We start from the raw sequence: 12,982 nt of genomic DNA, 5'->3' as shown, positions 1-12,982 counted from the left end.
GACATCACCGCCGGGGGCGGCCAACCTTTCCTGCAAAGGGCCCTGCGATTACTCACCTCTGCCCCTGTGGCGTGAAAGCTCCCCCAGAGAGGGTATAAAAGAAGAAGGGTGTCTGTGTTCTAATAAAACTTTATTTATACACACTGACATTTGAATTTTGTATCATTTCCACATATCAAAATAGTCTTCTTCTTTTTTTTTCTTTTTTTTCCCAACCATTCAAAATCTAAGAACCATTCTTAGCACATGGGCCATAAAAGCACAGCTGATGCCTGGCTGTGGCCCGTGAACCAGAGTTTGCCAACCCCTGAATTCCTGAGTTCTTCCTGTGTGTCAGGCACTAAAGTATGCACATGACATGCATCATTCATTTAATTCTCACAAGAATCCTAAGAGGTAGGTAATCTTACTATGGCTATTTAAGAAATGAGTAAAACTAAGTCCAAGTGGTGGCACAGCTTGGGGTGATGGGCTCAAGATCACAATGTTTTAGCCTCATTCTTTCCAACTAATAGTCAGTAAGGAGATGAAATGTGGCAGTTTAAAAACAGAAACATTATTCATAGCAATTTAAATTTAAAGCAATTTTTAAATGTTTCATTCTTAACAAAATGTTTTGCTTTCATTTGTATCTCGATCTGATGTTGTGTTATCTTTTGGTATCAATCATTTAACTCTAATTGATGGTATTATTCTGTTTCAAATTTCACACTAGAAATAAACTACTTTCTGTTTGCCTGTTAGAGATCAACTCTGCATTTTCGCCTGTGAGCTGCAAGAGACACAGGGTTTTTCGGATCAGCACACACATATCCAAAAAAGAATTTTCTCTTCAAAACACTTGGAACCTCGAAGCTAAAAGATGCTCTGGATTTAACGTATAGCTTTTTCAAGTTCATGGGAAGAAGACTCACGGAGCTCCTCCTTTCAGGTTGCTGAAATACAGACTTAAATGCTCTAGAAAATAGCCGATACATTCATGAGACCTGAGCTTTAGGAGCTAAGTTTGGCTTCAAAAAGAAAGAAAGAGAGAAAGGTGGAGAGGTGGGAAGAAGGAGGAAGGAAAGGAGGAAGGAGGGAAGAAAGGCAGGGTGAAAGAAAGAAGGAGAGGGAGAAAGAGAGGGAGGGAAAGAAAAAGAGGGCGGGAGAGAAGGAAAAAGAAAGAGCAAAAACAAAGCAGACTTCAAAGCTCTTTCACCCAACAAGAATTACAACACAGCCACTCCAGCTTTTACTCCACATCACAGACATATCTGAAACATGTTTGGATTTTCAACTTCTGCTCAGTCCCCGCAATGAAATAAAAGCGAAAACACAAGCCCTATCCCATGGCAAGCAGACAAGAGACACCTAGAAAGGTCCAAACATACTTGGCTTTGGCAAAATGATAACGATCAGTGTCTGTCTTAAGGAGCTGTGAACCTACTTATCCCACTTAAAATATTTCCCAAAGACGGCACTGTTTCAGAGCAGAAAGCTGCTGTTTGGGGTCTGAAACATATGAGACCAATTTATTCATCTCCCTGGAAGATGTTGCGGCAAGATAAATGTTTGTGGTGTCTCACACAGAGCCACCTCCTTCAGACGTGAATACACTGTCTTGAAACTTTTGAGCATCACTTTTGGAAATTAGAGGCCCAAAAGAGAGGGAGGCTCAACCTACGTTTGTCAAGTACAGACCCACACAGACTGCTCTCCAGCCCGAGACCCGGGTTCCCAGCATCTACTGCAGCAGTATGCTCTCATACCTGCTGCCTACCTGTCCTGGGTACCACCCGCAGTTAGTAGAAAATCTTGGTTGCCATGGAAATAAAGGCAAAAGAGCAATCAAAGTAGAATGAAGCAGAGGGTGCAGCACCATTGTCCCTTAAGGTGGTGGAAAGATGTTGGTATGCTTAGTAGACTCTTTCAGCCCCTACTTGATAACAAATGCTAAAACGCGTGCTCTGATTTTGTGTTTCATTTGCATTGATTCCATGAGCATTACGGATATCCATCCAAAGGTATTCCCGATGGTCCCCAACCACGTGAAAGGGTGAAAGAGTCTACAGGCAATGAATCACACTGGAAGCATGCAGGGACCCAGGACCCCAGAGCTGAGATGCCCAGGGGTCCCTTACGCCAGAGATGAGCATGGAATGATTTTCTGTCATTTAACACATAACTTACATTCTCCTCTGCACCTGTGGGAACTGAATCCTCTTTAACTGACTAAAGGGGAGATAAAAACAAAAGGAAGAGTCAGGATGTTACCAAAACCAGAGCCAAGAGCTTGCTGCTGCAATTCTTGGATGCTGCATATGTACACCTGGTTCTGAGAACTTCAAGGAGGTTTACACAAATATAAACAGTGCGGCAGGATAAATACAAATTAAGCGATGTATTTTAAAATGCAACAAAGGAAAAAGAAACATACAGATGCAGCCAGAATACAAAAGGAGCGGGGAGTGGGGTTGCTGCGGAAAACACCCACCCCTGTCTTGGCTGTGGGCAAGTGATATGCTTGACTGGACAGCTTCTGGTAGCTGATGAAAAAAGGCACCTCTGATCAGTCACACAGGTAAGACACTTGAGCTGCTCAGGAAAATTCTGGTCCTAAGTCCAGAGAAATTCAGCCCATAGTCGCCATAGAGGGAAGAGGCACTGATGTAAAGTATCCGCCGTATCCTGATGGTGGGGCAGGGCCAGCATCCCAGGCTGTTTCTTGCATCAGCCTTAAGTGTAGGCCAGTGTCTTTCTGCCAAAGTAAAATCTGGTTAAAATACTTTCACGGAAGGCCACGTGGCCGGGATCCAATGCCTATGACTTCAAGCCCTGTTATTCTCTGCAGTAATTCTGGCATCTGCAGTCCTGCCCCAACAGGAGAGGAGTTGTCCAAATGCTATCAATGTCACAATCATTATGTCGGCTTGCCAAGCTCCAACGTGGGAGGTCATCTTTGCATATATTTTGCATTTGTTCCGAAGCCTTTTTCCGGCTGGGGAGGGTGGTAGTGTTTACAGACCCCTTGAGACTCACTTGACGGAGCCGGACTCTCCAGAAAAGCAAGCATACACAAGATATTTTGCAAAAAATATCAGGGTGTCCGTGGACCCTTGCATTTCGTCTCTTGGATTCCAAGGTAAGAACTCTCACCCATGTTGATTTTGTTCCAAGTCCTGCCTTTGTGTTTACCTTTAAAACTGGCAGTAGGAGAGGGACAGGGGAACTGACACTGACATTTACAAATGTATCTCCTTCCTTCAGTGCTTTGCATAATCTCACTTAACTACCCCTGAGCCGGGAGTGTGATGATTTTCACTTACACAGCAAGAACTGGAAGCATGGAGACGTAAAGACACGTGTTCAGAAGGGCACACTCAGAAAAAGGTGGAAATGGTTCAAAGACCTGAATTTCCCTGCTGACCACGATGATTTGAAGGATAAGAATTTTTTTGGGGGGGGGGAGGGTGATTGTAGGGGCTGCTTTTTCTGCTTCCAGACTTGCTTTCTGTCTAGATAAGCTCTTCAGCATGGACCACTTATCATCTCATATGGATGCTTACCTGGGCACACCCCAAAAATATCCCTAAAGTGGATTGTGGGTTTTCTGGAAGCTTCTCATTGTCAGGAAATTATAGAGCACTGAGAAAGAATTACAAGCGGTATAGTTTTCCTGGAATGACACCCCTTCTCCCCCAGACCACTTTGCTGCTCTTTAACCTTTCACGAAAAGGGAAAGAATTGAATGATATTTTAAAAGACCTGCTGAAACCTCACCCACAAACGTTTCAAGAGTCAAGATACTGTCTCCCTGAGGCTGAGAGAACCCTCCCACGGTGGAAATCAGCCCTTTTAGTTTTTCGAGCGCGCTTTCCTGCCCCAGTTGGTTGTAAGGAGACTAGATAGTGCTTTTGGTTTCCTGTGTCTGGAAAGTTCCTGGCCGTTGACTGCTCGCTGTATTCCAGAGGACACAGAACTTGGGGGAGACGACGGTGAGGAGGGGAGGAGCTACTCTGAGCAGTGATGCTTCCACCAGCTTCATCTCCATCCAGATCTTTCTGAGGTTTCAAAAGTTGGCCTTAGAAGTACTGCCTGTTCCCCAAGAAATTGCTGTTGCCTGTTTTAAACATTAGACTACTCAGCAAAACACTCTTTATTTGGGGAATTAGTCCAGTGGAGCAGTTCTTAAAATGTCAGTAACTTGCATAGCATTTTCACGATGCTTAACCTGCTCGTGTAAAACCTGTATTTACTTGATATTTTTCTTTAAGTTGACTAGCTTTTTACTGAAAAAATATTTTAAAAGAAAACATCTTGGAGTTCCCGTCATGGCTCAGTGGTAACAAAACTGACTAGGATCCATGAGGATGTGGGTTCGATCCCTGGCCTCAACCAGCATTGCCGAGAGCTGTGGTGTGGGTCGCAGATGCAGCTCAGATCCTGCATGGCTGTGGCTGTGGCATAGGCCGGCAGCTGTAGCTCCAATTCGACCTCTTGCCTGGGAACTTCCATGTGCCGAGGGTATGGCTCTCAAAAGCAAAAAAAAAAAGAAAGAAAGAAAACATCTTATTATTATTACGAATGTAATGTAAAACAAAAATGCTCATTAAATTCGAATCATTTTTAAGTTCTTGTTGAAAAGAGATCAGCAAGCGTTAACACAGTAAAAAAAAAAAAGCCTATTAATATCAAGAAGAGATTTCATAATTAATGTCACCAAAGGAAACAAAGTAGAATGGGAGGAAAATCACTTTGTCTTATGTGACCATTTAAATGTTTGGGGCTGTCTCCAAGAACCACTCAAGATCATTTTGCATATTTGTGTATGTTTGCACAGCAGCCCACGGATGTAGCCTTCATGTTGGGGTGGCTGAAATATCCAGTTAAAAGAAGGACCCTAAAATGGATAATGAGACTCCAGGTTCTTGGTTCTCTTTAGTGTTCAGCACACAAACCAACCTGCTCAGAACCCAAGATCGAGCATTTTGGACTGTGGAGTCAGGTTCCAATTCTCTGTTTTAGCTGTGCAACCTTGGCAAGCCAACCACACCTCTCTGAGCCTCAGTTCACCTACTCAAAGGTAGGTTGGTTAGTAGACCAGAGGGTTGGTCTGAGGAATAAAGATGAGAAATCATGAGACGGGAAGTCATGGCTGAGGCAGAGCTGAAACTCACCTATGTCTGGCATCTGGGGGTCAGGCCACCCCACTCCTCCAGGTACGTAAGGACCTTCCTTTCCGTGGGCATCTGAGGCTTTGGAGGTGTGTGTGTGTGTGCTAGGAGGAACAACGTGGACCATGTTTGGAATGAGGGTTCAGTTGTCTCTAGTCTTTTCTAGAAGTCAGGGTGTCTCAGAGGAGCAGAAATAAAGATTTTAGGAAATGGATGTTAGAAAGAGAACCCCCTGCCCCACACCCCAGAAGGAAGGACTCCAGGCCAACCCGCCACCTGCAGGTCGGTGCTGGGGAGGGTGCTGGTGGTTGACAGAGAAACTCAGCCCAGCTCAGCTACCCTTGAGCTAGGTGTGCACTGGGGAGAAGGGGGCTGTGTGGATGCCGAGGTGAGCCTTGTTAAACGGTGTCACTCTGTGTCCCAACAGGCTGGTCCAGAGCGAAGCACAGCACAGAGTTTCTCCTCCTACTTTGCAAGTGGCAGTGACTTCGGCTAGTGAGGATGTGGGTGAGGCGTCTGGTGAGTGGGCAAGGATCTTGTGGGTGGCTCCAGTGGCGGTGGTGAGGTTTGGGACTGCGCACCCAGTAGGGACATGTGGGGGCCTGGACCTCATTGGTGGTCGCCTTTCCTAGACTCCTAGAACTATGTGAACGAGATGAGTAGGGGTGTGGATTTATGTCCATCAGTCTATGAAAATCGCCGATGTTAGTCTTATATAAAGCACCTAGCACGGGGCCTGCACATAGTGTGTACTCAATTAATGGAAGCGATTTTTTTTTTTTTTTTTGGCCCTACCCCACAGCATATGGAGGTTCCCAGGCTAGGGGTCTCATCAGAGCTACAGCTGCTGGCTTACACCACAGCCACAGCAACGCCCGATCGGAGCCACGTCTGTGACCTACAGCACAGCTCACGGCAACCCTGGATCCTTAACCCACTGAGCGAGGCCAGGGATTGAACCTCAGATTCATTTCTGCTGTGCCTCGCCGGGAACTCCAATGGAAGCAATGTCGTGAATGCTGGGGACAAGCGGCCCAAGCCAGGTTTCCGTGGCCTGTTGAAGACTTCTCTTGATTAATTCCATGTTGCTTTAGAAATTTCCTTATATCCAGCCCAGAGATATGTTTGCTCCTGAATCCCATATGAGCAGACTTGTTTTTATTTTTTATTTTTTTTGTCTTTTTGCCATTTCTTGGGCCGCACCCACGGCATGTGGGGGTTCCCGGGCTAGAGGTCAAATCGGAGTTACACAGGCCGGCCTACACCAGAGCCACAGCAACGCGGGATCTGAGCTGCGTCTGCAACCTACACCACAGCTCACGGCAACACCGGACCCTCAACCCACTTAGCAAGGCCAGGGATCGAACCCTCAAGCTCATGGTCGGATTCGTTAACCACGGAGCCACGACGGAAACTCCAAGAGCAGACATTGTTTCACACAGCTCTTAGGTTGTATTAGGCTCCAAAACTGGACCGAGGAACAGGACGATACGGATCTCAGATAAAAGCGTGATGACCTGCCCCCCGAAGGCTGATGGCACACAGACCTTTGTGAAACAAAAGCCCTAGGACATCCTAACTTCAGCCCAGCGTGCTAGTATTCCAAAATCCTTATTGTTTATATTTTGGCTTCCGTTAATGAGCCCACCCAGCTTGGTCCTTGACCAAGTTACAAAAGAACATTCTTGAATAAACAGGCCTGAGGCCAAGTGCCAGAGGCTGCCCCAGAGACAGCTTCCTGCATGTGGTTTTGATGCTCTAATAAATACTCTTTGTTGGCTTGCATCTCTCCATCTTGTGAACATGCCTTAGAGGCAACTCTACAGCAATGAAAAAAAAAAATGGTAATACTAACACAGATAATAATAACAATAACAACCCATATTATTGGGCTCTGTGTGAGGTTAGTTTTTTTCACCAGTATTCCAGGTCACAGTGGAGCCAGAGGTCCCTCCTTTCTAGGAAACATCTATGACACTTTTGCTCTTGCTCTGAAGCCTTTGAAAATGAGGTGTGTCTTTATTTTCCTTTCTCACATTTCATTGCATATCTGCAACCAGCCTGGATTCCATGTTCAACACATAACTATAGACGAAGGCCTTGGAGAACGAATTCCTTTTCTCCCCATCTTCTCCACACAGTGGAAAGCCTGGGAGCTGAGGACCCAGCAGGACCAGATTCCCATCCTCACGTCCACGGCCGGCAAGGATGCTGTGATGGGTGATCTCTGATGGATGAGGAAGGGGACAGCTGACAGGCTCTCCCACACGGGGGATGTATTCAGGAAGGGAATTCCAGAGACAGGAAGGATGGCGCTGCCGCTCACATCAAAGCGAATGAGAGGGAAGGAGGCTAAAGCACGCAGTCGACCTCTGCAGACCGGAAGGCGTGTCTGGGGGTCTCGAATCCCTCCGTCAGAAGAACACCACAAGGTGTGAGGCTGGTCAGCAAACACGAGAGCGTGGGATTCTCATTCCAGTCTCAAAACCAGAAACACTTCAATCTTTCTCCATGAACTGGACCTCTAGCTATAATCGGGTGGGTCAAAATTGTCCAGCCTCCTTAACCACCACAAAAGCCCAGTTTGAAATCTAAAGGATCTTGGGTGGACATTTAATTGCTGAGAATAAGGATCTACAGGGCACATGTACTTATCATGTAACTTTCATGAACACGTGCCCCTCTCCTGTGAAGAGCACGTTCAGTTCTCAAAGGAACGTTTGCTTAAAATGCAGCCCATCGCCCTTAAACCAGCAGACAGCCTCTTGCTAGCAGGTCTTCCAAAGCACCAGTTTGATCGGGTGACGGCTGTTCCACGTTCATTGATTTCACGGTGTTCCCAACACCTTTTCTTTTCTTTTTAAATTTTAAACATTTTATCACCGTTGATTTACAAGGTTCTGCCAAGTTCTGCTGCACAGCAAAGTGACATGCTTTTTCTCATATTATCTTCTGTCACGTGTTATCACAGTCGATGGGGTAGAGTTCCCTCTGCTCTAAGGCAGGTCCTCGTTGCTCCCCTTCTAAGTGTACTAGTTTGCATCATGAACCCCAACATCCCAGCCCATCCCCCTCCCTCCCCATCCCCCTTGGCAACCACAAGGGCGTTCTTCATGCCCACAACCGTTTCTACCAGGCTAGGTGTTTCAGCCCACTTTCAAGTGCCCCGTAACTGTCCACCCTATGCCAGGCTTTCTTAACTAGAATCCCTGTGGATTCTGGGGTCACACACAGACTTCTGCATTTGAAACCAATAACCCAGATGAGTCACAGGCGCTCTTAAGTTCTCTTGGTTGCTTCTGACCTACACTGACCACTGCCTTGTCTAATCACCTGCAGCATTTTTTACCTGTCCTCCTCGGATTAATGAACGCTGGATCCCAAATTTGATTGTTTAGGGGGTAGAACTATCACTCACTGAGAACCAGGCACTTTGCCCTCATTTTCTTACTCGGTTCTCCCCCAAATCATGAAAGGTAGGTATCACCACTTACTCTGAGAGCAGAGGAAAGCAAGACCTGGAGGGTCTAAGTCATGGGCCAGGAACTGTCAGGGCTGAGACTTGATTATGTGTCTCTTTGGCTTCAGAGCTCACATTATTTTTCTGCCTCCTCATTTGTCTCCTCCAGAGGAAAGGAGGAAAAGAGCCACTTTGAAGATATTCCAAATATATCATTTACGAATTGTGTGCAGACACACACATGTACACACCCGCAGGTGCATGCTCGAGTATGTATCTCTTTCCTCCAAGTGGACTTTAAGTCGTTCGATGGTAGCGTATAAACCTCATTGTTTTGTGCATCGGGTGCTGTTGGCACCAGGAGCCACACACAGATTTTTTTTTTCCTTTTTTTGGCCGCATTTGTGGCACATAGAGTTCCCAGGCCAGGGATCAGATCCAAGCTGCAGTTACAATCTATGCTGCAACAATACCGGATCCTTTACAGTGGTGGGCCAGGGATCGAACGTGTGTCCTGGTGCTCCAGAGACACCACCGATCCCGTGGCGACACAGTGGGAACACCACACACGGATGTTGAGATCACGGCCAGCGATGACACACTCGATGAGGGTAACACTGTCCACGGAGCCGTGTCTCGGATGCTCTCAGTGTCAATGACTGGATTCTCATGACAACACGAGAGACTCTCAAGGTCTCTGTTTTACACATAAGAAAATAGAGGCTCTGCGTGTTCAAGTCATTTGCCCACAGTCACACAGTCCCATCCTTCCGATTCTGGCTGCTATGCGAACTTGCCCTACCCAAGATTTTTAAGGATCATCTGTTCCAATCTTTTCACGCAGCAGACGAGGAAAAAGAAACCCAAACAGAGACAATAACCTTCATGAGGTCCCAAGGCAAATGGTATTCCAATGAACTCTGAGTAATAAGGGACAGTTTTCCACATAACCGGATTTAGACATTTGGGGGGGCAACTACAGCATGACTTGAAGTTAATATTCTCAGAGGGTGTTTTTGTTTATAATAAGAATTACTTTAGGAATCAAGAATATACATCAAAACAATGTATAACTTCACACTGACAGCCTGTTGGGGGAAAAATTCATTTCTGATATTCATAATTACAGACTTAGGAAGCTACAACATTTGCTTAAAAGTGTCTCAATTAAAAGAGAAGAAAGAGAGGTTAGGGTTAGTGGAAATATCAGAATTTTCTATTATATGCCTTGTTCTGAAAATTTTTACAAGAATGGTTTTCTTTCTTTCTCTTTCTTTCTTTCTTTCTTTCTTTCTTTCTTTCTTTCTTTCTCTCTCTCTCTCTCTCTTTCTTTCTCTCTTTCTCTCTCTCTCTCTTTCTTTCTCTCTTTCTCTCTCTCTCTCTCTTTCTTTCTTTCTTTCTTTTGCTTTTTAGGGCTGCACCTCCATCATATGGGAGTTCCCAGGCTAGGCTGCCAGCCACAGCCACAGCCACAGCAACGGGGGATCCAAGTGGCATCCGTGACCTACGCCACACAGCTCATGGAGACGTTGGATTCCCCAACCCACTGAGCGAGGCCAGGGATTGAACCTGCATCCTCGTGAATACTAGTCAGATTCGCTTCCGCTGCACCACAACAGGAACTCCCAAGAATGGTTTTATAACCAAAGCTTATTCTAATTTAAAGAAAAAAGAAGACTTTTGTTCTGTTTCCTACTAGAAATAAGTTCCTCTATGAGAATGTAAGCAATCTATTTATTCCCTGATTTTTCTTCTTCTTCTTTTGTGTTTTACTTGGGGACTGTTTTTATTTTATTTTACTTTAAAATTTTATTGGAGTATAGTTGGCTTACAATGTTGTGTTACTTTTAGGTGTACAGCAAAGCGAGTCCCTGAGGTTTCTTCAATGTCCAGTACTTCGCATACATACAAACAAACAAAAACTTGGCACAAAGACAGTGAATAAAACTACTGCTGGATGACCGCATCACCCCCATTTCACGTCCATGTAAATCTGTTCTTTCTGAATGGGTGAAGAAGGCAAGACAAGAGTCACAGGTGATTTGGTTTTTAGTTTCTCTTAACTTCATTTGGTCGACTAAACAAATAAAGCCAAATAGCGGTCAAACAAACAAACAAAGCCAAAACCAAAACCCAATGAGACTGAAATAAATGAACAGACGAACGCCAAGTGGTCCTGATTTTCATGTTCAATGGGAAGCTCTTGACTTTCAAAGGGGAACTAACATACCCCTTACAGATCCCAAAAGGAACCAAAGATAAAATACATAAGGTTTAGAAGCTTAGAAACTTCCCCAAACTGGACAGTGCAGAAAGATGAAGAGGGGGACGCGGTTCCTGCCTCCGCCTCCTGAGCCCACAGGAAGTAAGTGACGGAGGTAGGAGTGACTGCTCTTTGGCTGCTGTTGTGTGAGTCCTGGTGTGGGGGCTTTTAGCGGCATGATTTAATTTAATCCTCACTTCATTTCAATAACTTAGGTACGACTATTATTTGCATTTCACAAATGTGGAAACTGAGGCTCACAGAGGCGGACTGGGACTCAAAGTTGAATCAGTCTGACTCCAGGCTTTTAACCCTTACACCAGTGTTCCCCAAACATCAGTTCTTTTCCGACCTCCTGTGTAGGTGTTGCCACACTGTATCCATCGTCTGTGACAGCCGAGGACCTGTGCTGCTCAGACGTCCCTGCAAGAAGGACAGCCTGACCCTCACGCCTTCGGCATCCACTGCCACGGAGCTTCCCCCGGCTGTGGCCAGGAAGTGACTGAGCACAGAGGGTGCTGGGCTATTCCTGCCCAACGCAGGACCGCCCCCCACCCCAGGGGGCAGGCTCTGCTCTGGGATCCCCACTGGCTCAGCATCACCTTCAGTCTGGCTCCTTCCCTCTCTCCCTTCACAGGTGTCAGACCCTCACTCTGGTCTGCAGCCTCTCTCCACCTATTCCTGCCCCCTCCCCTTTATCCGCTACTGCTGTTTTCCTGCAACAAACCTGCACATCAGTTCTGTCATCTTGGAGGACCCTGATTACTTATTATCAGTACCATTGTAATTACATAACATTTCCTTTTAATTGAATTACCTTTTTTATTTTATTTTATTTTATTTATTTATTTATTTATTTTTTTGTCTTTTTGTTGTTGTTGTTGTTGCTATTTCTTGGGCCGCTCCCGCGGCACATGGAGGTTCCCAGGCTAGGGGTCTAATGGGAGCTGTAGCCACCGGCCTACGCCAGAGCCACAGCAACGCAGGATCCGAGCCGCGTCTGCAACCTACACCACAGCTCATGGCAACGCCAGATCCTTAACCCACTGAGCAAGGGCAGGGACCAAACCCGCAACCTCATGGTTCCTAGTCAGATTCGTTAACCACTGCGCCACGACAGGAACTCCATGAATTACCTTTTTGATTTGTTTGTTTGTGTTTTGTTTTGTTTTTAGGGCCGAACCTGAGGCATATGGAGGATCCCAGGCTAGGCATCGAATCGGAGCTGCAGCTGCTGGCCTACACAACAGCTCACGGCAACTCAGGGTCTGAGCCACATCTGCAACCTACACTCCAGCTCATGGCAACGCCAGGTCCTGAACCCACTGAGCAGGGCCAGGGATTGAACCCGAATCCTCATGGATGCTAGTTGGGTTCATGACCCTTGAGCCACAAGGGGAACTTCTAATTGGATTACTTTTCTTTTTCTTTTCGGCCACACCCACGGCATGTGGAAGTTCCCAGGCCAGGGACTGAACCCTCGCCACAGCAGTGACAATGCCAGATCCTTAACCACTAGGCCACCAGGGAACTCCTGGGTTACTTTTTAAACTAAATAACACAGTCTCCCTTTGGGCAAAATATGTATTAAATCTTGAGTGTAATGTGCTGATGTTATTTTTTTCCTAATGCATGCTAATTTAAGTAAAATGTTTGACTATGAGTCACTCGAAGTCTCTAGCTACACGCCATGGATGGAACCTACTTGGAAATTGTTCCCTTCATTATATTGCTGATAACATATTTTTTAAAATAGAGATTGATGAGGAAGGAGGATTAGAATGCCAAATGACATCATGCAAAGTTTTCATTAAGTTTTGGAATTTGTGTTCTGGGCAGAACCCAGAAGGAAGATTTCTATGCAATATAAAACTGACAGGAAAAAGTTTCAGAAATCCAGCTGGATTCTGGACAAGAGAACAGCTAACACCACTGCGGCATCTATATCTGTCACCGTCCTTGCATTGTGTGCCAAGTGGCACAGATGTTTGGTTAAAATTGCTAAATTAGGTTTTTCCAGCTCTATTTTACAGCCCCCCCACCCCTCCCCAACCCCATCCCTGACTTCTTGCTCATCTCTTGGCCACATTTGAAACCGGCAAGAAT

General features: G+C 45.8%; 1 protein-coding gene and 1 long non-coding RNA gene across 8 annotated transcripts in view; one reads left to right on the top strand and one right to left on the bottom strand.

Annotated features, from left to right (window-relative positions):
* BCAS1 (brain enriched myelin associated protein 1) overlaps positions 1 to 12,982 on the bottom strand; it is a 117,103-nt gene that overhangs the window by 26,785 nt on the left and 77,336 nt on the right. For 4 of the 5 annotated variants that reach the window (XM_047770830.1, XM_047770828.1, XM_047770827.1 and 1 more), the window contains one exon: positions 2,170 to 2,211. The exons of the other annotated variant lie outside the window; for it this stretch is intronic. In XM_047770830.1, the coding sequence (XP_047626786.1) occupies positions 2,170 to 2,211 (42 nt within the window). The remainder of the gene's footprint in view (positions 1 to 2,169; positions 2,212 to 12,982) is intronic. 5 annotated transcript variants of the gene reach the window in all.
* On the top strand, positions 2,970 to 11,689 carry LOC125122470 (uncharacterized). 3 transcript variants are annotated; one of them, XR_007133823.1, is made up of 4 exons: positions 2,970 to 3,121; positions 5,005 to 5,672; positions 10,465 to 10,650; positions 11,240 to 11,689. It is a non-coding gene; the product is annotated as an uncharacterized LOC125122470 (long non-coding RNA). The 3 variants fall into 3 exon arrangements; XR_007133824.1 differs by lacking the exon at positions 2,970 to 3,121 and having other exon boundaries at positions 4,567 to 5,198; positions 5,581 to 5,672; XR_007133822.1 differs by lacking the exon at positions 2,970 to 3,121 and having other exon boundaries at positions 4,567 to 5,672.

Source organism: Phacochoerus africanus, chromosome 3 (assembly GCF_016906955.1).
Source record: "Phacochoerus africanus isolate WHEZ1 chromosome 3, ROS_Pafr_v1, whole genome shotgun sequence".
NCBI classification, from domain to species: Eukaryota; Metazoa; Chordata; class Mammalia; order Artiodactyla; family Suidae; genus Phacochoerus; species Phacochoerus africanus.
This window is presented reverse-complemented; position numbering and strand designations above follow the sequence as displayed.